The following is a 24,272-nucleotide window of genomic DNA, read 5'->3' as shown; positions in this document are numbered from 1 at the left end:
GGGAGAGACTGATCAGGACCCCCTCTCGTTGTGTCATTGAGGGATGTCAAAATAAAAGCTCAGATGTTCATTATGAGGCTATTCAGCTGTAGTCAGGTAGTTTGACGCTGCAATGCTTCACCAACTTGTCATGAGGCTAAAAGTGAAACTTATATGACACGAGGACACGCAGCAGCAGCAGGAGAAAAAATCGTTTATTCGACACATTCTCCATGTGTTACTTACAATGTGAGACTTTTATGAGGCATTTCAATTTATGCGGCTCCAGACACATTTGTTTTTTATTGTATTGGTCCAAAGTGGCTCTTTCAGCACTTTGGGTTGCCGACCCCTGGTCTGGCTCAAAGAGCCTCCCGGGAGCTGGCATAGTGATCGCAATAGCTTCAGCTCCATTGGCCCTGCCACAGACGGTCTGTCATGTTCTGGTTCAGTTACTTTCTTTTTTTTTTTTTTTGCTTCTGTGCAGGCTGCTGTGACTCCGCCCATTCTCCTGTGGTTCTTGCGAAGAAGTCCCAGCTGCCTGCACTTCAGTAATTAGGCTCTGTGAAAGTAAGGGGCTCTGCTGCACCCCTCAGTGTCGGCTCTTTTTGTTTCCTGGCTTGGTGGCTTGGTCCTGTGAGTTTTGGTAACATGGCTTATGTAAATTAAAGCTCTCGGACTTTGCCTTTAATGTGTTTGTAATTCTTTCCTGCATCTGGGTTTCCTACTGATTGCCCAATTGTGACACGGTCTAAATCAGGCTTCTGCAACCTGCAGCTCCTGAGCCACATGTGGCTCTTTTAGACCTCCATTATTGTTCTTTAGTTAATATAAAATAAAAATTAAAAAGCAACTTTAAAGGAAAAAGTAAGCAGTAGAGATTAAAATAAGTAAATTAACTTAAACTTTTGTCAAATCATTCCCAAAGAGTTAAAGGACAAAATTAATAATTAAATAATACAACGAGGGTCCTAACAACAGTAGCTGTAATTCTCCATCAATCCTTTGTATTCATACTGACACATTTAGACTTCATTTTCAGCTTCATCTATCACAGAAAATCAATTTATTTTAAGTAAGCACAACCAGGATTAAAGCTATGTCAAATTATAGTCCACTAGTTTATGAAGCAGATTTTCTATTTTTTAACAAATTTAAGGGTTTAAAGTGTTCCTCATGGTCTGAATATATGGTCGGGGTCACTTCATTAGCTCGGATTTAGTTTTTGTTGGTTATATTTATGAATTTGTGGCTGAAATGCACCAGAAATGGTTAAAAAAACAGTTTTTAATTGATGACTTTCCACTTCCTGCTGCATTTGCTGCATTGACATGATCCTATGGTTTAGGATGTCTTTTATTTTGAAAGGAAGTCATGCAAAGGTCTGTCAGAAGTTATAAACTATCTCATATTATTTTAAACTATTTTCTTGTTTATGTTTGTTTTATTTATACCAAAAAACACGATTAAATGTTTCATGTCAGTAGCGACAACATAAATCAGAATCTTATTTTTCTAAAGGCTGAGTGAAGACTTTGTGGCTCCTACAAGGTTTAGGTTGAAGAGAAATCGACCCGAATGGTTCTAAGTGTTGAAGGTTCCAGACCCCTGGTTGAGGATGTACCCGCCCTCACCCAACAATATCTGGAACGGACTCCAGAAGCCCCGTTCCCCCGGAAGGGATTCAGTGAGTTGAGAAAATGGATGGAAGGACAGGAGAACTATCAGATCAATCTGTGATTGAACATGTATTCTACCTGCTTTTACTGAAAACATCTCTAAGTTGAGTCCCTGATTGGTGAATCAACCTCACCACAGTTTAAATATTTGAACTCCGCCTGCGGCGCTCAAATCCTGCTGCTTCACATCTCGCTCCTCGCTCAAATAGCGCCACAGGACCTCAGGTTACATCTGTCCCATTGATTTAATATTGAAACCAGGCGCCTCTGCCGTGCAAATCGCTCAGTGTGAACGCAGCTTTACAGATCAACATGAAGGTTGAGGTCAGGTTACCTGCACAACACTTTAGTCTGACCACTGAGCAGTAAAACTAATTGGCTTTAGGGTAGAATTAGAGATTATCTTCAACAAGTCTCAGCTCTGACTGTGTGGACAGACAGAACTGCACAAAGAAGACAAATGTGTAAATTAAAGAGTCGCTCAGTCTGGAAATCTTTATACTTTCCCTGGTCATTTTTTTTTTGAATGATGAATGAAAAAGATGGGCAAGTATGGGCCACTGTGTACACCTGACAAATAATCTGTATGAAATATCTTTAAAAATACATGAAAACTCTAATATTCATTGAGTTAAATTTTCCACAATGAAGACACAGAAAATTGGTCAACTAAAATAATAGGAAACAATATTAGTATTTTACTGTCTTCACACACAATCATCATGAAAGAAACAGAGCTGTTCAGAGCAGCATTTCTACTGTCACCCACCTTTTTGAGGCAGTGGATCCGTGGATGGAAGTGCTGTCCCCGGTTTGGACGGACGGTTCTGATGGTCATTGTTGGACTCTGAGGAAAACCAGTTCAGATGAAAAAACAAGCTTTTTTCTCATTTAGATTCCACAGGAAAAAAAGGTGCAGGAACTGAGACAACTGTGTCCACCACTGATGCCAGCACGCTCATCCTGAGAGGATCATTTGCATAGAGGGGAGGGCTAGATTTATCCTCCAATCAGAAGAATGAGAAAACTAGCATGGTGAAGTCCATCTCACACCTTAGGTCACAGGCCGGACAGGATAAACATTTATTGAACACTCTAAAACTACATTTTAAAACTTTAGAACTGTAACTTTTTTAACATAATTATGAACTAGATTTATAGCATTACATGAAATAATGTTAGTGTGAATGCTGTAAGCTGAATTTGGCCGCTGAAGATGATAGTGCTGATAGATGAAGATGCTGAAATTGATAGCTAAAAATGCTGAAGCTGATAGCTGAAATCACTGAAGCTGATAAAAAAAAATTAGCTAAATGCCAAATTAGCCTATAAAAATAAAACAAAACAGCTAGCATGTAGCTGGAAAAATACCTAAACTTCAAAATATCCCCCCAAAAAGAAAAAAAGCCTAAATTAGCCCAAACAGCTAGAATGTCAATATTAGCTATACTCCAAAATAGCCTAAAAAACTTCTTTTAAAAAACCCTAAATTGGCCAAAACAGCTAGCATGTAGCTGAAATATTAGCTAAACTCCAAAATATCCTAAAAAATCTTAGTAAATACCAAAATAGTCCAAAAATCTAGCAGAATGCCAATTTGAAAAACTTTAAAACTATAACTTTTTAACATAATTATGAATAATAAAAAGTCAGGAATATTATTCCAGAATAAATCAACTTAAATCTTAAATAACTTTCATTATTTGACTCTCCTTAAAAATATATTTTGTCAAATTGATACAATTTGAAATAAGCACAACATAAATTCGGGTCATTAAAATAAAATGATCTGGAGGGCCGGATAGAATTACCCGGAGGGCTGGTCCGGCCCCCGGGCCTGGACTTTGACATGCAGTATGTGTCGTAGAGGATTGAAGACGTGTGGCTGCATCTTCAGGAGAGTGCAAGTGTGTCTTTCAAGCTGTTTCCAAACTCCCTCCCTACTCCCCAGCTACTAAAAAACTCTAGAGTTACAGACAATCTAGAGTCTTGGGTTTTTAAAAGCGATTTGGAAACCAGGCTAAATACTTTTTCCTAAAAGCGTAAATAAGATGTCATCCATTTCCCAAAAACAAAACATCATTAATATAAACATATTAATATGAAAATTCACAGTAGCTACATTTACATGGACACAAATAGTCAGAATAAACGTCTGATCAGAATAAAAATTCATCATGTAAACACACCATTTGGAATACTCTGGCCCGATCAGACTCTTTCGGATCCAAATTTCCTTCCAACCGAGTCAGGTAGAATATACCGGTTGTTGATCCGATCGAGGTGCATGTAAACAATTTATTCCGATCCATTAGTGCACTGGATTTTACATCATGAGCGCCGTTATGTTATTTTCATATTCGATATTCGACACACATTCAGCGAAAAGCGACAAGATTCCTCAACTAAAATATCCAAAGATGTTATTTCTGAACAGCTGATAAAACGAACAATACTTCACATGCTTTCATTATTCCCAGCCCATGTTATGAGCAAACGACTGCTAGAGCCTTTTCACTGTGAGTTCATCCAGCGCCCAGAGTGAAAGTAATGGACCATCAAAAAAGTGCTGTGTTTTATAATCATGAAGATATTTGGAATAAGGAACAATTTTTACTATAGCTAAAAAACAGAAAAAATTGAAATATTAAGGCTCAGGGCCGCAGTGTTGGACTACAAGAACTAAGTGAGAACTACAAATGTTTCTACTTCTACTGGTTCATTCAATGGATGATACAGCGCCACCTACTGATATTTTATTAAACCAAGTACCCAACAGACACAAACCTATAAATTTATATTTTTTTAATGAAAAATAAAACTTGATCTAATTTGTGAAATTCTCTCTTGACCCTACAGCTGTCAATAAATGTTAAAACTTGGACTCTGTTGATTTTGTGGATCAATAATTTAGTTATTTGAGACAATAGACAATAATAATAACAAAATAATAATAATAATACTAATGAGTATAAGGGGAAAAAATATTACTTCCTCATAAAGTCTGAGAGCAGCGCTTGTTGTTTCATTGCTGCTTTCACTTAAAATAGACAATAGTAATAATAATAATAATAATAATAATAATAATAATAATGATGATGATAATGATAAAGAAAAGTAAAAAAAATACAATTCTTTTTGTCCTTCCTCTGTCTGAAAGCAGCACTTGCATTGCTTTATTTATAGCTGACATTTTTCAGAAATTAAAGTAACATTATTTTATGGTTGGGAATCTGCATTTCAGGATCACTTATTTCTGTCTACTGGACCGGAGGTAGTCAGACTGTGTGATTGCGTTCTAGCTTTACTGAAGTCACTGACAGCCGGCAGCGCGTCAAAACAGTTTTGATTCAGGGCCCAGTTAAATCGAGGGTCCGGGCGTTTTGTCTGAACGCGGACCGGTCCACGGGACGCGACTAGTGACGATAACTTTGACCTGATACTGCTGCGCGTCTGGTTCCACCTCCAGTACCGGATTGGGTACCGGTGCGGTCCTGGTAGCAGACCCAGGGGTTGGGCATCTATGATTTAATTGGAACAGATAGAACGTCACATTGTGACGAGTTGGGCACACCCACCCAAATCATCAAGTTTTGACACAGAGGGTCATTTAACCATACATCAGTATGTGACGACTTGTGCTTGTGTTGTCCAATCAGGTCCGACCTCTGTGGCCTCTGGTGCTCTGAATGCATTTCGTTAGATTCAAATTTTTGCCGGACGCAGGAGCCGAGCTGGAGTACTTTTTGTGAAGTTGGGGTTATTGTCAAACTTGGCAATTTGGCACCCCCTCCATTAGATGGCCTAGGTCGCCTATGCCCAGGGCCGGCCCTGCCTGCCATGCCAACCATCCGTCCGTCCTCCATCTAACTCCTGAACCAAAGCATTTCAAATAAAGTTTATTCCATAGAATGTGTATAGGATGTATTCAGATTCATAAAAAGGGACAAATAAAAAAAACTGCTATGATATTTGCTTATTATTAGTGGAGCCGCCAAATGTGCCAGGCCACGTGGTGTCTGCGCGAGCCACCCAAACAGACACATGAGCGCGCTTCCGTGCCTCACCCCACAATCTGCTATGCTGCGTTCACTGACTTGTTGCAGTACCATTTACCGTTAATTAGAACGACTTAATATTCATATCAATGTGCAGGACACGCCACCGGCAGAGCAGAGTGTTAATAAAAGTTAACATAGAATAAATGTATTATTTTATAAAAGGTCTGTGCTATCTGAACTTGTGTTTTTTTTAAATTACTATTATATCATATTTAAGGTACATTACCAATAGCTTTAATTTAGTGGAAAAGTCAACATTTAAAGTCCAAAAACAAAAAAAGCCCAAATGAGCATTTATCTGGGTAAACTCAGGTCCCGCTCCTCCTCGTGTGCGTGTGTTTGGGGACATGGCATCACAGCTGCTCACAGCGTAAATGGAGGCTGCACCGTTTCCTACGCGCCGTGAAGGTATCAGGGCGCGCGCCGAGCTCCGCCCTCCTCACTGACTGTAGCTATCTAGTAGTTTCAAAGATGGCGGACTTCCTGCCAGCCCGCTCTATTTTATCGATATGTTTCCCAAACTGCCTCCTCACGAGCGGAGAAGTGGAGCAGCTGCGGAAATCCAAGGAGATAGACAAGTGTCTGAACAAGGACAAGACGTACGTGAAGCGGCTGGTGAAGATCCTGCTGCTCGGAGCGGGCGAGAGCGGCAAGTCCACTTTCCTCAAACAGATGCGCATTATCCACGGCCAAGACTTCGACCAAAAAGCCAAGGAGGAGTTCAGGGCCACTATATTCAGCAACGTTATTAAAGGTACGAGCGCGGCGGGAAGTGGGGGTGTTTACGTGAAACGGGCCGATCGGAGGGCTGGACACCCCCTTCTTCAGGCCTGGGGGCGAATTATGGGAAGTTGGGAGCCATGCTCTCTGAGCTCGACAGCCCTGGTCTGGTTCGCTGCCGCAGAGACGCCCATGTGGTCAGACCGCGGGGCGCAGGGAGGCCACGGGGCTGGGCTCATCCGGAGCTCCGGACTGGTCTGGGGGGACGGAGCTCCATCACGGAGGACGCAAACACTGCGATCCTCACCGGAGTCCCGCATGCGCACACGCACGCTGACGGGCGGCATGGGCTGCAGGTGATGCGTCAGCTGGAACCAGGGGTGTAGCGGGACCCCCAGGGTTCGGTTCCTGCTGGGACACTCCTGCCAGCATCCTTCCGTCTGAACAGTCCAGCCGGAGGCTGTTCTGTTTGTCCCTCTGAGCTGCTGTTCCCAACTCCAGACGTCCTGGACATCAGCCTCCATGTGTTCTGGTTCACATCCAGACTTTTGGGTCACTGTTGGTGTGTAATACAATTGTCTGGATGTTAGAAAACATCAAATCTCTTAAAATGTGTCGTCTTGATAACACAGTTGACAGAGACAATATTTATTAAATCATTTAATTTTATCAGTACTGTTAAATAAAAGTGCTGCAACAGATGATTATTTTAATAGTTGACCATTCATCTTCTTGTCCGCTTCTTCCCTTTTGGGGTCGCGAGGGTGCTGGAGTCTATCCCGGCTGCTGTTGGGCGAAGGCGGGGTTCACCCTGGACAGGTCTCCAGTCTGTCTCAGGGCCTCAATCACACACATTCACTCTCACATTCACACCTAGGGGCAATTTAGAGTCACCAATTAACCTATGAAGCATGTTTTTGGACGGTGGGAGGAAGCCGGAGTCCCCGGTGAAAACCCACGCATGCACGGGGAGAACATGCAAACTCCACACAGAAAGGTCCCAGCCGGGATTTGAACCGGGGCCTTCTCGCTGTGAGGCAAGAGCGCCAACCACTGAGCCACCATGCAGCCCTAGTTAGTTGACTAATCACCGATTATTTTTTACCAATTAGTCGACTAATCAGGTCATGCGCAAACTGGATGTAAAGCACACATCTTAACCATCATTAGCTTTAAACAAACTACAAACTAGATATATAGCATTACCTGTGATAATGCTAGTGTGAATGCTGTAAGCTGAATTTGGCCGCTGAAGATGAGGACATTGATAGCTTAAATCACTGAAGCTGAAACCGGTGAAGCTGATAGCCAGCATAAATACTAGTTAGATGCCAAATTAGCCTGAAAAACTGAAAGAATCTCTAAATTAGCCAAAACAGCTATCATGCAGCTAAAATATTAGCTAAACTTCAAAATAGCCTAAAAAACCTTAATAAATGCCAAAAAGTCCAAAAAGCAGAATGATTTTATAACTTTCAACTTTACTACACTCTGACTACATATAATATAAAGTAACGACTAATCAACTATTAAATTAGAGGTCGACTATTTTAATAGTTGATTAGTCGACTAATTTTGGCATTCCTATCAAATAATGTGTTTGCTGCTTTTAACAAAAACCCACTGGAATCTGTATAAAAACAAGAATAGATTTCATTGTTATACACACACGTTAAAACAAGTTCACAGTCATAATTTCTGGAGCACGGCAAATATGGATGTAAGATTTGTTTTCAGCTAGTTATTCCTGTATAGGCAGACAGTACAAATAAGAGTCATCCAGTCTGCAGCAGGTCTGTGTCCCTAAATGAAAGCCTTGAGGTGCTAGCAGGACAGCTGTGCAAGTGTTGCAGTGGGGAGACTCACACATAAAAGCGTCAGCATCCACTTCGAGGCCACATGTCCATCTGGATGAAGTTATATCCTATCCAGCTATCAACAAAGACCTGACCGGTTTCTCCTGGCTTTGAAAAAGCTCCTCAAACAGTTCTGCTATTGCTGTCTTCTTCTCGCAGTGGGGAATGGTTCGTCGTTTCTCAATGGATGGTCTCATCTCTTATTATTGAGGCTACCAGAAATACACATTTTTCTGAGAGTAGATACCCAAATGTTGCTACCAAGTAGGGCTGAGTATCGATTATAATTTCCAGAAACTATTAGATTCACCAGAGCCTGGAATGATATGATTCCCATTTTTTTCTATTCAATTTTGAGTTTACACATTTATACACATTTGTTTAGAAATACATGAATAATCTACTATCTGTTTTGAATATATTCATATTAATCTGATCCAGTTCACATACTGTAAATGTATCAGTGAAATAATGAGATTGTTAATATCATCCAGTGTTACATGGATTCTCTAAAGGAGAAGTTCTAACTAAAATGTTCAGATCATTAACATTGGAAACAGGGCTGCCATGATTAGTCGACTAATCGACTATTAAAATAATCGACGACTAATTTAATAGTCGATTAGTCGTTATTTTATTTGGAGTCAGAGTTTAGTAAAGTTGAAACTTATAATGGCATTTTGCTAGATTTATGGACTATTTTGGCATTTATTAAGGTTTTTTTAGGCTAATTTTGAGTTTAGCTAATATTTTAGCTGCATGCTAGCTGTTTTGGCTAATTTAGGCTTTTTTTCAGTCTTTTATTCTAATTTTGCATTTAACTAATTTTGTAGCTGGTTATCAGCTTCAGAGTCTGAGCTTTTTCTTCTTTAGACATTCAAATACATAACATTAGATTGTTGAAATAAAATGTAAAATAAGTATTTACTCAATAGTTCCTGTGATTTGTGTGCCATATAATAAGATCCCTAAAGTAACCCAAGAGCTTTTGTTGAGAGTGCTTCAGCTTTTGAAATGGACTTGAAGATCTGGGTCTGTGTATTTGTTGGTTGCTAAAATCAATTAGAGTATGTTTTTCTACAAAGCCAGAGTAACAATTCCAAAGTAATTGTGTCTGATTGCTGAAAGCAATGTTTTTCTTGAGCATTTTGGAGTTGTCGCTATCAAAGGTTGAATTGGCTACCCAAAGGTCACCAAGTCATAGTTGCAGTGCTAACCTTTGGCTAACAGCAATGGAGTTAGTTGAGATGATTCATGACTTCCATAGTTGAAGAGTTGTTGGATTTTAACGTTGGTTGCCAGATCCCTTTAATTTGAATTGAGTTTCCTTAAGGTAAAAATTAAACCAGTAAAGGAATTGGACCATATGGTTATTCTGGGGTGACACGGCAACCATTCCGGCTCTGGTGTGGATGCCGGAGTATTAACGTAACTTGAAAAATCAAATAGGCACTCACAATGCATCCAATCAGGTCTGACCTCTGTGGCACTCTGAATCCGTTTTGTTCTGTTCAAATTTTTGCTGAACGCTGGAGGACTTTTTGTGAAGTTGGGACTATTAACGACCTAAACTGGAAATCAAGCGAGCGAGTGTAACGTGCATCTGATGCATTTTTCTATATCAATCCTATTTCCCTCTATGTTCGCTGTTTTACCGTGGTTTAAACATGACATCATTATGAAAACCAACCCCGCTCTCCCGACTTGTTACACAATATATGAAGTATGACACTTTTGTGGCCAAAGCTGCCATGGAAAGCGAACCAAAGGCTGGTCCCACCAGTTCCTGAATCGCTACCAGATGAATAATGAGCACCTGCATGGAGAAATGGCATCAGCTGACTCAGAAGCAGCTTGAGAATATTCTGATGATTGCGGAGATTAATTATCATCCAGAGCAGGTGTTTATTATGGATCAAACTGGATAATTCTGGAAGAAGATGCCCTCTTGCTAATGAAGGAGGAAGCACGCACTTTTTTAAGGCACAGAGACAAAGTGACAGTTCCCATGAAAAGTACTCAGTCTATTGAATAATAATTTTTGAAAAACTCCATGTTGAGTGACACTCAGAGGTTCTTTAATAAATGTTTATAAAACATGATCAGAAGTGTTTTTGAGGAGTATGGATCAGTAACAGACGTCCTTCGGACAGGGAGGTTTGTGGGTGTGTGGTGGGGGTTCTCCGTATTCACGGATGTCTCCGGTCCCTAACCTACAAGTTAGGGGGAATTACTGTTAAGGGTTTGCCAAAATATCAGTATTGCAATATATCGCAATATTTAGTCCTCCAATCATAGGATGGTGTTCTCAATGATTTTTCACCAAGTATTGATCTTGTTTATTCATCATCCTTTGGTGAGACGTTCCTTCAGTGGTAGATGTGGGGCGCACATTTCAAGATTGGCTGTTGTGAGCACCCATGTGTCAGGCAGCTACTTGAATTTTTCAATTTTTGTTCTGTTGTTTACAGCAATTTAGCACCAAGTAGTGGCACTGCTGTTCATGTTTACTGTTGTTAACACTGAATGATTGAGCTGAAACTAAAAAAAATAAATGGGGATAGGTTTTCCTAAAAAATGTGTTCTTCTGTATAAAGTGAGGTATTAGAGATGATTTATACCAATTATCGTAGTATTGCAATACCATCGATTTCGTGAGCCATGTATCGAATCGTGAGGTAGCAGTGATTCCCAGCCCTAATTGCTGTACTCCCTATATAAATGGCGGGTTATCGTGTGAACTTACATGAGTTTGGAGTTTTGCAAGATCAGCAGCAGAGCCTGTGGCTGCAGTGTTCCTGCAGCCGTTCTGTAGTCAATGTGAGACTATAGTCGACTAATTCGGTCACGCACAAAGTGGATGTAAAACGCACATCTTAAGCATAATTAACTTTAAACTAGCTCGAGATAAAGACAATGCAGATTATAGTTTATTAAACTTTTGATGAATCATGCAGCTTCTGTCCTTCAATAGTTTCTGGTATTAAAACGCGATTACGGTAAACTAGAAAAGTTGAATTACCTGCAATAATACTAGTGTAAATGCTTTTTGCTGAAAATGGCGACACAATCGACTTCAATTGCTGCAGTGATTTACTAAAAATGCAAAATGTTACATTTGCTAAAAGACTGGAAATGTTGTTGAAGAACTATGACAGAGTGCTGAAGTTTACCTAAATTTCTGAAAAAATTGTAGTAAATTGCTTAAATATCCCTAAGACATGCCAATTTTGCAAAAATATTTAGTGTTGAGCTAAACTCCAAAACAGCCCAAAAAGCCTCAGTAGTTGTCAAATTTGCCCAAAAAGCTAGGTCGTTGCTTAAATACTAGCTAAACTCCAAAATAGCCTAAAATTCCTCAGTAAAGTAAACGAGTTAGAAACGTTAGCATGTTGCTAAAATAGAAGCTTAATACCAAATGTTTTTTTATTACTATAAAAGATGAAAACATATTCCATGAATATATTTAAAGGTTTGTTGCTAATCTGTTTAAAATGTTGAAATTTGAAGACTTTCTCATTCATATCCTATAGAGCATATTTTGCTAAATATTTCAAAAACTATAAAATTTGTGAAAACCAAAAATACAAGCAGTAATGTCCTGAACGAGATGAACATTTTGACACCAAGATCACTGAAAGTTTGACTGAGTTCTTGGTGCTGAACCCTCACAGCTTTGTTCAACTTCACTACACTCTGACTCCATATAATATAAAGTAACGACTAATCGACTATTAAATTAGCCGTTGACTATTTTAATAGTCGATTAGTCAACTAATCGTGGCAGCCCTATGCGAGTCACCTGCCGTAGCCAGACTGAATGCAGTGTGTGGTTAGTGTTGGTCCAAAACAATCAAGTAAACGTTGCCTTAAGCCAGCTAAATGTAGAGAGAGAAAAACAACTTATGATCAAATGTGCCTGTAGTGGAGCAGGTTGGGATGGTTAGCATGTCTTAGTATGCTTGAATACTTCAGATAAGAGAGGAATGCACCTTCCGTCACTAATCTGGTGATCACTAGAGTTTTGCCGTTCAGATGTTTGGCATGGTTCATTAACATGAACAATGGCAACTGAGTCACAATTGTTTGGGTGCTGTTCTTTTTTCATTCTTTTTTTTTCTCATCTCCGATTGACACCTATAGTCTAGGTCAAGGGTCAGCAACCTTGAACAGTAGAAGAGCCATTCAGGCTCGTTTTCTACTGATCAACACCTAGAAGGAGCCGCATAGTCTTACTTTAGCCTTTAAGAAATTTGGAATTGCATTCATGACTGTTTTTAGTAATAAACAAAAAATATGTTTGTTTTTTCTGTGAATAAAATCAAACTTTTAAAAAGAACCTAGCATCTCTCAAAATTTGTTTTTTTTTTTCTTTTTTTTTGTTAGAAACTTGAACTTATTTTCAAAATAAAAGCTGCTCTGTGCTAAACAGGATCGTGTCAGTGCAGCTCTGGACAGCTAATAACCAATGTTGTTCAGCATAAGATAATATGTGCTTTTAACTCATAAAGATCAAGGTTTTTACCAAAGTTTTGCATATAAAATCTGTTTATTCTGGAGGTAGAGTTGAACACAACCTATAGTTTATCATCTATGTGCACCTCAGCGTCAATTTATAAATGTAACTAATCTAAATTAATGAGATTCTAATTAAGTAGTCCTTACTTTAAAAAAATACTAATTTATTTTTCTTCAGCCAGAGAGCCTCCATGGAGAGATTAAAGAGCCACATGTGGCTCTGGAGCTGCAGGTTGGAGACCTCTGGTCTCGGTAGATGCCCAAGCAAAAGCCTTCTGCTTATTTCTTATGCAAATGTCGCATTAGTTGTGCTCAATTTAATTGAGTATTTTAGTGGGAAAAAGGTGAGTGGCTCAGGATGGACAGTGTAGTGAACAGAGGGAGGAGCATCTGGCATCGTTTTTTAGTCATTTTCTTGAGTTTTTCTGTTTTGTTAGCTAATTGCTTTTTCATGGAGCTTCATTTTAGTCTGCCTTGTTTTTTGTTGTGTATCTAGTAAGTAATCTAGTAAGATTAGCCCGCCCGTCTCTCGCAAAGCGCAGATATGAAAGCATCAGCTAGCAAAGTGGAACTTGTTCCACGAGTCGGAGAGAGAAAAAACAGCCTACGTGCTGTGAAAAGCCCCTCCCACACAAACACGGAGACACAACCTCTGCTAATCGCCTCCGTTAGCATTTAGTTTTGGCTAAAGAAGAATGAGGCGATTAATAACAGGATCAGAACTAGAGGATAAACCTGATGGACTTAGAGCAGTAACGGAGTTTAATAAGTGTGTTGATTTGAAGACAGACTGTTGTTACACACTGATGCTATCATGCTATATCAGGAATGTCCAAGGTCAGGAATCCAGGGCCGGCCTCCTGCTATTTGTCAAGAAATCTCTCCTTATCTGCTGCTGATCACCTGGATCAGGTGTGTTTGGCCAATAAGGAGCTTCAATGAAAGGTTGAAAAACGTGTAGGAGACCGGTCCTCGAGGCCTGGATTTGGACACCTCTGTGCTATATGATGCTAATAATGTTAAGGAATTGTTCCATATGTCACCCAGTGGCGTGGCTTCAGGGCCTTCAGTGAAGGCTTAAAATTATCTGAACAGAAGCACGTAAATCAAAGAAATGTTTTATATATAAAATATATTTTAGATAATTCAGGAGGATTTCTGACTGATTATTTCCCAGACGAAAATCTGGTTTCAAGACCATGAAAAACTAGTGTTTATCACCCTCATGGAACCACAGAAGTTTCAGGAGCACCAGGAAAACTTCCTGCATGCGTCCCTCTCCAGCTTAGCACAGCGTTCTGATCCGTCTCTGCTGAGAACAGAGCTGTCATCCAGCATGCAGGATTTTGAGTCGTCCTAAAGTCAAGACCGAGCAGCTTGAAACCCGTTAGAACCTGGCCAGTTCTTTGTTACTAATTACACGGCGCTTGCACAGTCCTGCTGCTCATGAAGCAATGTAGCAACTGCTCACCTGATTTCCATGAACAGAAGTCACAGTGCATGAAGTCCACGTGTCCTACACGCATGCAGGTTGTAGGAACTAACGGATTGCTTTGACTTTAATTTGGTCCCGACTCTTTGCCATTTGCTGAAACTTTACGGCGTATAAATATTACAAAATGACTTTACAAACTCAGATTTCTTGTTCAAATCAAACCTTCCTGCTGGGGTACCTCTTATCGGGCTCCTGTCTGTCTCGGCCATACACAAGAACATCATTGGCATGAAAGATTACTTCATCCAAATCTTCCAACATCAGAGACGTTTTTTTCTCTGAATATGCTCAGGAGCTGATGCGATGCCAAATGGAAGGTGTTTTAATTTAAACGTTCCAAAAGGAGAAACAGTTGTGAGAGAAAATGCCCAACATCCAGATCGTGCATTCAGTCTTGTGGATTCTTCTACTCATTTCATTACTGCAAATGTTTGATTCCCTGCAGGGAGAAATTCTGAGAATTGTTGGGGCTCCCTCCTCACAACTGCCTCTCAGGGGTGTTTGATGAACACCCCAGGTGTGGGATGAGCTCCACAGTGGAAACTTTTGCAATAACTTCCAGCTCCTCCGTTCTGTTCTGACATAATGTTCTAACAGAGCTACGTTTCATCTGAAGAAGTCATATGATCATGCAGTGCATGGAGCGTTTAGTGAGCACTGAGTGTTAGGTGTTTCAGGAAGGTGAACTTTGTTTTTTTTTTTTTGGATCTCATTGTGTAAACACATAATGACAAACTAACATACAATGTATGAAATGACATAAATTAGACACCAGGAATTTGCAAAGTCAAAGTACAGTTGGCCACACAGCTCTGTGCATAGAGTCCATTGGCACCATAAATGTTGCACAGCTTTTCTACAAATGTGTGTTTCCAGTCATCACATTTATTGTGTGTAATCTGTAGAAAGTGCCATCTTACAAATGTTCTAAATGCACGTTACTTTTTTTCCAACCTCACTGAGGGGTGTCAGCCCACCCCCTTTCATCTTTGTTTGTTTTTAAAGAACCTCCTGAGACTGTAGAGAGGATTCACTGAGTCATCAACTGTACTCATGTGAGAGCAGCATCACAGATCTCCAAAACCCCCTTGTTGTTCCAAAAACAAACTTTAGTCTGGGGCTAAGCAAATTCACAATGATACATTCACAGGCGTCTGGACTCATCGTCACACAGTGTTTAGTGGACCAGATCTCATGATCTCCTCTGCTTTCTTCTTCATACAGGTATCAGAGTGTTGGTTGATGCTAGAGAAAAGCTTCACATCCCGTGGGGTAACCCATCCAACCATCACCATGGGGAAACCATGATGGCCTTTGACACCCGCTCAGTGATGGCTCAAGGTCACGGCATGGTGGAGTCCAAAGTCTTTCAGCACTATCTTCCCTCCATCCGCGCTCTGTGGGCGGACCAGGGCATCCAGAACGCCTACGACCGGCGCAGGGAGTTCCAGCTGGTAAGCACGGCTTTGCTGGTCTCCATGCTGCTGCGTGAGAGGAAGTGCTGAGTCAGGCACTGACTCTGACTGCTTCCTCAGTGCTGTAGTCTTGCAGACTGTTCCAGTGGATAGAAAAAGATCATCATTTTTTACCCCTTTCAATTTTTCCCCCCAATAAATCAGCACTGTATCCCTTTTGGCAAATAGATGGTGCTAGTGCTGGGCGATATGACGATACATACCCATGTAGGCGATAGAAAAGTGTCTATTGTGTCATTTCTCTTCAATTGTTTATAACCTAATTTGATCAATTACTCTGCCAAATATATCATTAAATAGTATTAACCTCGCCCTGCGACAGACTGGCGACCTGTCCAGGGTGAACCCCGCCTTCGCCCATCATTAGCCGGTATAGTCTCCGGCACCCCGCGACCCCGACAGGGACAAAGCGGTCAAGAAGATGGATGGATGGAGTATTAACCTCATCAGTATGATCATAAAAATGTATATTAGTGAAAATAGACAAAATAAAAGGGGATTCTTTACAAAGAAACTCTTGTGGTTTTGCACGTAAAGCTGCTTTACACTCACAGGTTTTACAACAGGCTTTACGTTACTAAACTTACGTTACTTAACACAAGTGCAGAAGAAGAAGCAGAGAAGAGGGGATGTCTGTGATTTGGTTGCATTTTGGATTCAAGACGTCCGACAACGAGCAGAAGACAGTAATATTTAAATTTTGCTAGGAGGCTATTCCTGCGCCGATGCTAACACAACAAACCTTCTATCACTCAAGGAAAGTCCAAAAAATGAACATATGAGATCACAAAAAATAAGAGATGAACCAAGCTGTGGAATAGAGCTGTAACAAGTATCCAGGTGCTCAGATCCTCGCGATCTGCTCCTGAAAAATCAAGTTTGAATATTCACGACTTCTAAGATCGCAGATTCACGACCTTTATGAATATAGTAGAGTGAATTATCATGTAGTAAAATATTCATTGATCTGAGATACAGAATAATCTGGGATTTTAATTTATGATCTAAAATAAAGCCGTGTGAGCGGATCTACTGTCACCAGAAGTTAACAAATCTTCAAAATAAAGTGTCAGTGAAGCTTCCTGTTTTCAAAGTAAAACCAGCGAGAGTTATTTAAAAACCGAAAAATATACTTTATTATTTTATATTGTGATATAAAATAATTTATATCGTCATATAATTTTTTTTCCACATTGCACAGCACCAGATGGTGGTATTGGTGCATGTATGCAAGTCTTTCCAACGTTGATTTGAACATTCAACTTTCGAGCTGCCATCATTAATGTTTTCTCTGATATTTTCTACCTTCTGCGTTGAAGTTTGAGACCTGCTGCTTTTAGAAACATGGAAGTGAAATTGTTTCTTTTGTCAGAAATTCCCTCACTGTGAGTTTGCTGACTAGTGTACGACTGTTAACATGCACCAAGCCCAGGATGGGAGGCTACCCTGTCATGAAGCTGACAACATAAACAAATGTACAACAAAACTAAATGAAGTCCTCTAACCGAGATTTGCCCTCATAGAGTGGCAAAAAGCTTAAAGTTCCATTCCAGACATATTTGATCTAAACCATTCCCAATGATATTTATGCTTTTTTTTATCTCATATATGAGACATTTATAACTTTTAATAGAGATTCACAAGACTTGCTTTCAAAATAAAAGACTTCCTGTGTCCCTTTGGATCATCTTATTGGAGCAAATCTAGTGGTAGGTAGTGTAATGTCAGCAATAGAAACAAAAAACATTTTATTTTTAAACTTTTGTGGTGCTTCTTAGCCAGAAATTCATAAATCTAACTTTCTAAAATTAAAACAGAGCTAATTAACCGTTTTTTTAAACCACGAGGGACACTTAAAACACTGGAATTTTTCAAAATGTTTAGTTCTCAATTATGGCTACTGTGTTTTGGGTTATTGAATTATTTTAACTTTACTTTACAGTAGATTTTTTTCTAACTTAAAGCTTTGTATTTTTCTTTAATCAGAGAGCCACAGTGGAGGGGTAGAAGAGCCAGACGTGGCTCTGGAGCCGCTGGTTGCAGACCCTTGCCCTAGGCCAGCGCTCACAGACCAGAATCCATTGATATACAGTATATTACATTTACAAGCTCAGTTCTGTAGATTCTGGCACAAAGGCAAAATCTGTTCATTTGACGGTAGTGTGTTGTAACACTAGAAGGCGCATTTCTTGCACTATTTACAGCTCAGCTTTTAGAAATAATAAAAATGTAAATATACCATGACATCAATGGTTTCCTAAGCTTTATTTTGAGCCATGTTTTGTGGAACCAGTTTAAAAAATGTGGGAGCTAGCCCGATTTTTGTGGTTGATGTCTGCATGTCTTCCATTGCAACAACTGCGTTCTGTTGATGCAACTTAATGCATAGCAGTGGGGTCTGCACGTGCTCGTGCACGTCTGTCTCTAGCAGCGAATAGGCAAGGGCCAATCCACCAATAAATATCAGTGCTCAAGACGCTGTTTTTGCAATGTCTGGCAGTGGTTCTGCCAGCACAGCTGAGGGTTTGCCGGTCTGAAGATGACCCGTGTCTCAGTGGTAAAAAGACGCTAGCATCATAGCCAATAAAGGCCAACATATTAAACAAACAATCCAGAGTGAAATGTTCATTATAAATCCATCACCAGGACGGAGTTTGCTGGATATAATTCCAATAGAACTCAACCTCTGTTCCCTAACTTCTAAATCCACTGGAAAGTTGTGCAGCCAGTAGATTTCTGACAACGGAAGGAAATACACCTGGCAACAAGCCATGCTAAAGCTAACACAACAACAACCGACCATTACAGAATCTAAGATGGGCGGGGCTTTTATACTGGAGCTCAGAGTATCATACTGTGAAACTTCTGGGATTTAAATCAGTAAGCTAATCACACAATTCATCCGTAATACCTCGTTTCGACCTGTAGGGGGCAGTACACAGACGGTTTTTGACTGTATTTTCAAGAATTAAACGAGTTTATTTTAATTTGTCAAAAATTGGCAACAACCAACAGACAGCACTTTTAAAACCCCATTTATAGAAGTCAGCAGATAAAAGAAAGTTGATTTAGGGTTTGGTTACCCTTTAAACATTTAGCTCACATTGCTGGGAACAGGCTGTGTTCAGGTAACAGAAACAAAACAGAAGATATGTTAAAAAAAATACCCAGCAGGATACAGTAAGGTAACAAAGCAGCTTCTCCCTGCATTGTCCACTGATCTTCCCTTCTTTCCATAGCAGTGCTGTGGTACTGCACTGAACAGAACCACGTTTGTGTTGTTTTCTTCTTTTGATTCTGCTCTTTGCTCCTCGGAGCGTTCACACCAAACTGACTGAATCCAAACTCTAGCGCCTTTAGAAACGGGGCCAGTGAAGTCTTTGAGTGGAGTGTGCATGCATGCTGTTCATGAATCAGGATCTCATGAACCTTTGTGAGCACCCACTCACCTGACAGCATATATGGGGGGTAATGAGGGTCATCGGGGGGGACCTGAACTCTGTGACTTCGTTTCACTGGACTTTTCCTTGCTCTTGTTTTTTTTCACAGGGGGAGTCGGTGAAGTATTTCCTGGACAATCTGGGCAGGCTGGGACAGTCGGTAAGTCCCGCCCCCAGCTGAAGGGATAGCGTGATTCCGCTGCAGTCGTTTATGGAGAAGTGAAAGTGCTGTCTTCCTGTCTTTCCTCATAACTTTTTTTTCAGCTGATGGACTGAAACTGATTGTGTCGGTAGGATGAGTCGGGAGGTTTTTACCCTCATGTTTGCTTTAGTTATATGTTAGCAAACGCACAGTTTTTATAGACTGTATGCTGGCATCATGGATAACTCCAGAGTAGAGCTGTCACAAACCATTATTTTAATTGTCGACTAATCACCAATTATTTATTCTGATTAGTTGACTAATCAGATCAGGTGCAAACTGGATGTAAAACACACGTCTTAACCATTATAAGCTTTAAAAACTAAATATATATCATTACCTGTGATAATGCTAGTGTGAATGCTGTAAGCTAAATTTGGCCGCTGAAGATTTTAGTGCTGATAGATGAAGTCTTGGAGAATGACACAGCAAGACTCAACAAAACTCTCCAACTTTCACACAAGAAATTTAAGGCAGATATTAAGGATTTTCTGGCCCCAAAAGATCTCCAATGAAATCCTATTGTCCCGTTGCAACCAAGAAGACATGTCAACAATTATCTTTAAAAGACGCTGGACATGGATAGGACATGTACTGAGGAGTGAAGAAAACACAATCATAAAAACAGCACTACACTGGACACCGGATGGAAAAAGAAAAAGAGGACGGCCCAAAATCACCTGGCGCCGAACAGTAGAGGCTGAGCTAAAAGAATCTGGATACACCTGGGGAACAATCTACACCTTGGCCCGTGACCGTCAGAAATGGAAAGATTTCGTTGCTGCCCTAAGCGTCTCAAGGCGTAAAGGGCAGTAAGAAGTAGAAGAAGATGAAGATGCTGAAATTGATAGCTGAAATCACTGAAGTTAATAGTTAAAAACGCTGAAGCTGATAGCCAGTTAAAATATTAGTTACATTCCAAATTACCTTAAAAAAAAAAAAAAAAAAAAAACACCTTTGGTTAGCAAAACAGCTAGCATATAGCTGAAAAAATAGCTAAACTCCAAAATAGCCTATAAATCTTAGTAAATGCCAAATAATCCAAGAAGCTAGCAGAATGACATTTTTAAAACTTTAAAACTGTAACTGTTTAACATAATTATCAGCTTATCAACTTAAACCTTAAATAACTTTCAAGATTTTACTCTCCATAAAAATGTATCTTCTCAAAATTATACAAGTTAGAAATAAGTACAAGATAACATCAGACCATTAATAACATTAAAATAAAATGATCTGGAGGGCCGGATCCGGCCCCCGGGCCTCGACTTTGACACATGTGTATTGGTCTGTCTAATAAAATCTGCTGATCTTCTCAATCAAAGGTAGTTTAGAACAGGATGTTTTTTACATGTCAGAATTATTTCTGAGCTTATTTAAAATCTTCAAAAGGACCGTCTCTGTACTGTGACTCGTCCTAAAGCCAGACGGTTTCCTAAAATATTTTGTCATTCTTATGACTCTCCTGAACCTCCACATCCGTTCTGCTGTCTTTTTTATGAGATGTGTCCTTCCTTTTCTAGCAGCATCAGGAAGTGTGATGATGTCAAACAGAAGTGGGTCATGAATACTTCCATGTTGCTGGTGAACCGCAGCAGCCAGTAATCAGCCGGACAGCCCTCTGCACGCCTCAGCTACAGCGTCTCCTCTCAGTTTTGAGTGCAAAAGCTGCTCAAACTGCATACATAACAGCTACTGTTCTTACTTAGGTGATTGGAAGCTGCAGGTCAGAACGGCTGAGGACATGATGTCCTGTTCTTGCCATCTACTGATTATGTTTCAGATCTCATATCAGCGTTCTTTTCATACACATAGTAGGTTCATGCTGGAGCATGGATAAATGTAGAGCCGTTCAGTATTAAAGACGAGGCGGATGCTACAGACAGTCATTGCCTGCAACAAGAGAAAGCACGCTCTCTCACCAACATCCAGCTAGCTGTTGATCTGTCTGTCTCTGTGCAGGACTACCTTCCCAGCCAGCAGGACATCCTTCTGGCCAGAAAGCCCACAAAGGGCATCCATGAGTACGACTTTGAGATCAAGAACGTGCCCTTCAAGATGGTGGATGTTGGCGGGCAGCGCTCGGAGAGGCGGCGCTGGTTCGAGTGCTTCGACTCTGTCACTTCCATCCTCTTCCTCGTCTCATCCTCTGAATACGACCAGGTGAGGCTGTAAGATGAACAGGAGCATTGGCAGTGTGAGGAGGATAACGAAACGTATTCATAAAGCAAAAGTTGCAGAACAATATATGAATACATTTAGTTTTAGGGTTAAAATGTATCATTTGAATGTGACTTTTCTTTGTCTTGATCCTGTTTACAAACTGTCAAAAATACGTCCCAGGGTCCCAGGCTGATGCATCGAGTCCAGAAACATCCATCCAGCTGAGAGAGCGTGCCATTGAGACTCATTCATTAAACTACGATGACAGACAATCATCTCCACACTGTCCCTCTGCTGGGGAAAAAATATTAGCAGTCGAGTCCTGACGCTTTTTCTTTTTGACAGCAGCAGAGCAGATAAACAATGAAACAGACCTGTATATGGTGGCAAAAAAGAGAGATGTTTATAAGAGAATGATGAAAGAAAATAAATCACCGAGCGCCCAGCGGGGGGATCCCCGTTTCTCTGCTGCTGTTCTGCCCTCTGATTCAGGGGTTTTGTCAAGGTATGTCCCCTGCCAGAATTTGTTTCCCCTGTCTCAGGCATTGTTCTGGCAGGGGAACGTTCCTTAGCTCAACACCGGCCAGCATGTCATCATGGGGGCTCCTCTCTTAGCCGAGCAGTTTATTCCCGGGACAGGGGTGGCGGGCACGCCCACTCCAGGTCCAGGACCGGTCCAGGCGGACCGTTTCCTTCGCCCATCTCGACCCGGGACAGGCTCTAGCAGCACCGTGACCCTGAAAGGGATAACGGGTTAAGAGAAAAACAGCTTAGCTAACTCGGAGCTAAAGGCTAACGGACAGACAATTGTAGCCTTAGGTAAAAAGACAAAAAGATTAGAAACAGAGAGTGTGGGGATTCTAATCCTACTGACTTTTTCATTTTATTCATCTGTTTAATTACATTTTCAGCAGCTCTGGCTATCAAGATCATTTTCCCGTTATGACATCAATAACATTCTTAAAACTTCTATTTTATTTTAGTTAAATAAATTTTAACAGACACGTTGAGTTTGATCAATCGATGTTTGTGACGTATTTTTGACGGTTTGTTACCAGGAGAAATGCGTATTCAAGACAAAGAAAAGACGTATTCGAAATAGACATGTTCAACGTAAAACTAATTGTTGCATTCATATTTTTTCTGCGAAGTTGTGCACAATTTTGTGTTTGTGAATACAAATTTCTGTCTATGAATACAAGTTATTCTTCATGAACACGGTTCTTTTAGAAAGCTATCTTACCCCATAGGAAGACACTCTGCTGCATCCACTCTGGCCAGCTGCTCGCTCTTCCAAACATCAGCAGGTTCCTGATCCCCAAACACACTCCTGTGGTAATCTGGTGTAGTGCATTCTGAAGACGAGTAGAGCAGCCAGAGTAGAGAGGGATGTGACTCCAGACTGACATCTGAACCTACAGGACAGTGGTGCTGCCACGATTAGTCGACTAATCGACTATCAAAATAGCCGATGACTAATTTAATAGATTAGTCGTTATTTTATATTAAATGTAGTCAGAGTGTAGAAAAGCTGAAAGTTATGATGGCATTCTGCTAGATCTATGGACTATTTTAAGATTTATTAAGGTTTTTTTAGACTATTTTGGAGTTTAGCTAATATTTCAGCGACATGCTAGCTGTTTCAGCTAATTTATGATTTATTCAATTTTTTTGGCTAATTTTGAATTTAATATTTTAGCTGGCTATTGAAACAATGGTTGTGGTCCAGGACAGACGGTAGAAATGAGGCCGATGGTTTCTGCAGTGGAATTGACCTGCTGTCCTCCTCCTCAGGTGCTGATGGAGGACCGGCAGACAAACCGGCTAAGCGAGTCCCTCAACATCTTTGAGACCATCGTGAACAACCGCGTATTCAACAACGTGTCCATCATCCTCTTCCTCAACAAAACCGACCTGCTGGAGGACAAGGTGAAGCAGGTCTCCATCAAGGACTACTTCCCCGACTTCCTGGGCGACCCCGCCAGCCTGGTAGACGTCCAGCACTTCCTGGTGGAATGTTTTCATAAAAAGCGGCGCGAGCAGCAGCAGAAGCCGCTCTACCACCACTTTACCACGGCCATCAACACCGAGAACATCCGGCTGGTGTTCCGAGATGTCAAGGACACCATCCTGCACGACAACCTGAAGCAGCTGATGCTTCAGTGAGGTGGGCCCCTCCCACCTCGGAGCTGAAACTCTGTATTAAAGCCACTACCACCGCAGTGCCCCCCTGCCTTTTTCCCAATTGATGAGAGACGATGTCGGCTGGAGCTCAAACTGTCTCTTATTACATCACTGAAGCCACCCCCCCAACATGTTCAGTGCTGGATCTCATAGAAGAACTCTTGGGGCCTTCTGCTTTCTGTGCCTCTTTTGACGTTGGGGGGCCAGAGTGATGGACACCGATAGGAATTCCTCTTTCACTTCTAGTTTTCTAATTGTTTCCTTTAACTTATATTTTATAGCGGTTAACTCGTTGCGGATTGGTGACAGCTCCTAGATGCTGTTGGAGGTGCATGCTGGTCCTTCACTGGCTGTGCGGCTCAGCCCTTCAGCTGCTCGGTGACTCTGTAGCTTATTTGGGAACCAACCCCCACCTGAACCTGTAATGCCTTAACCATTGTTTCCTGGGTGCTCACGTTCTCAGATTCAGTAAACAGAACAACTGTGTGATCGGACAGTAA

The 24,272-nt window shown here is 40.8% G+C and overlaps 2 protein-coding genes and 1 long non-coding RNA gene across 4 annotated transcripts in view; 2 read left to right on the top strand and 1 right to left on the bottom strand.

Annotated features, from left to right (window-relative positions):
- Positions 1-917, top strand: part of LOC112157940 — a 17,247-nt gene extending 16,330 nt beyond the window's left edge. Inside the window, exon 3 of one of the 2 annotated variants that reach the window (XR_004948372.1) lies at positions 467-917. This is a non-coding gene — a long non-coding RNA (uncharacterized LOC112157940). The remainder of the gene's footprint in view (positions 1-466) is intronic. The other variant, XR_002921250.2, reaches the window with a different exon arrangement.
- The window catches only part of rgs9a (regulator of G protein signaling 9a), a 22,592-nt gene extending 16,150 nt beyond the window's left edge, over positions 1-6,442 (bottom strand). The window contains exons 1-2 of the mRNA XM_024291050.2: positions 6,323-6,442; positions 2,428-2,505 (exon numbers count right to left, since the gene is read on the bottom strand). Of these exons, the coding sequence (XP_024146818.1) occupies positions 2,428-2,496 (69 nt within the window). The 5' untranslated portion in view covers positions 2,497-2,505; positions 6,323-6,442. The remainder of the gene's footprint in view (positions 1-2,427; positions 2,506-6,322) is intronic.
- Positions 6,121-24,272, top strand: gna13b (guanine nucleotide binding protein (G protein), alpha 13b). The gene is made up of 5 exons (XM_024291051.2): positions 6,121-6,473; positions 15,533-15,762; positions 19,333-19,383; positions 21,388-21,588; positions 23,383-24,272. Exons 1-5 carry the CDS (start codon positions 6,191-6,193, stop codon positions 23,752-23,754), a joined length of 1,137 nt encoding a protein of 378 aa, XP_024146819.1. The 5' UTR covers positions 6,121-6,190; the 3' UTR covers positions 23,755-24,272.

Source organism: Oryzias melastigma, linkage group LG8, assembly GCF_002922805.2.
Source record: "Oryzias melastigma strain HK-1 linkage group LG8, ASM292280v2, whole genome shotgun sequence".
Lineage (NCBI taxonomy): Eukaryota > Metazoa > Chordata > Actinopteri > Beloniformes > Adrianichthyidae > Oryzias > Oryzias melastigma.
This window is presented reverse-complemented; position numbering and strand designations above follow the sequence as displayed.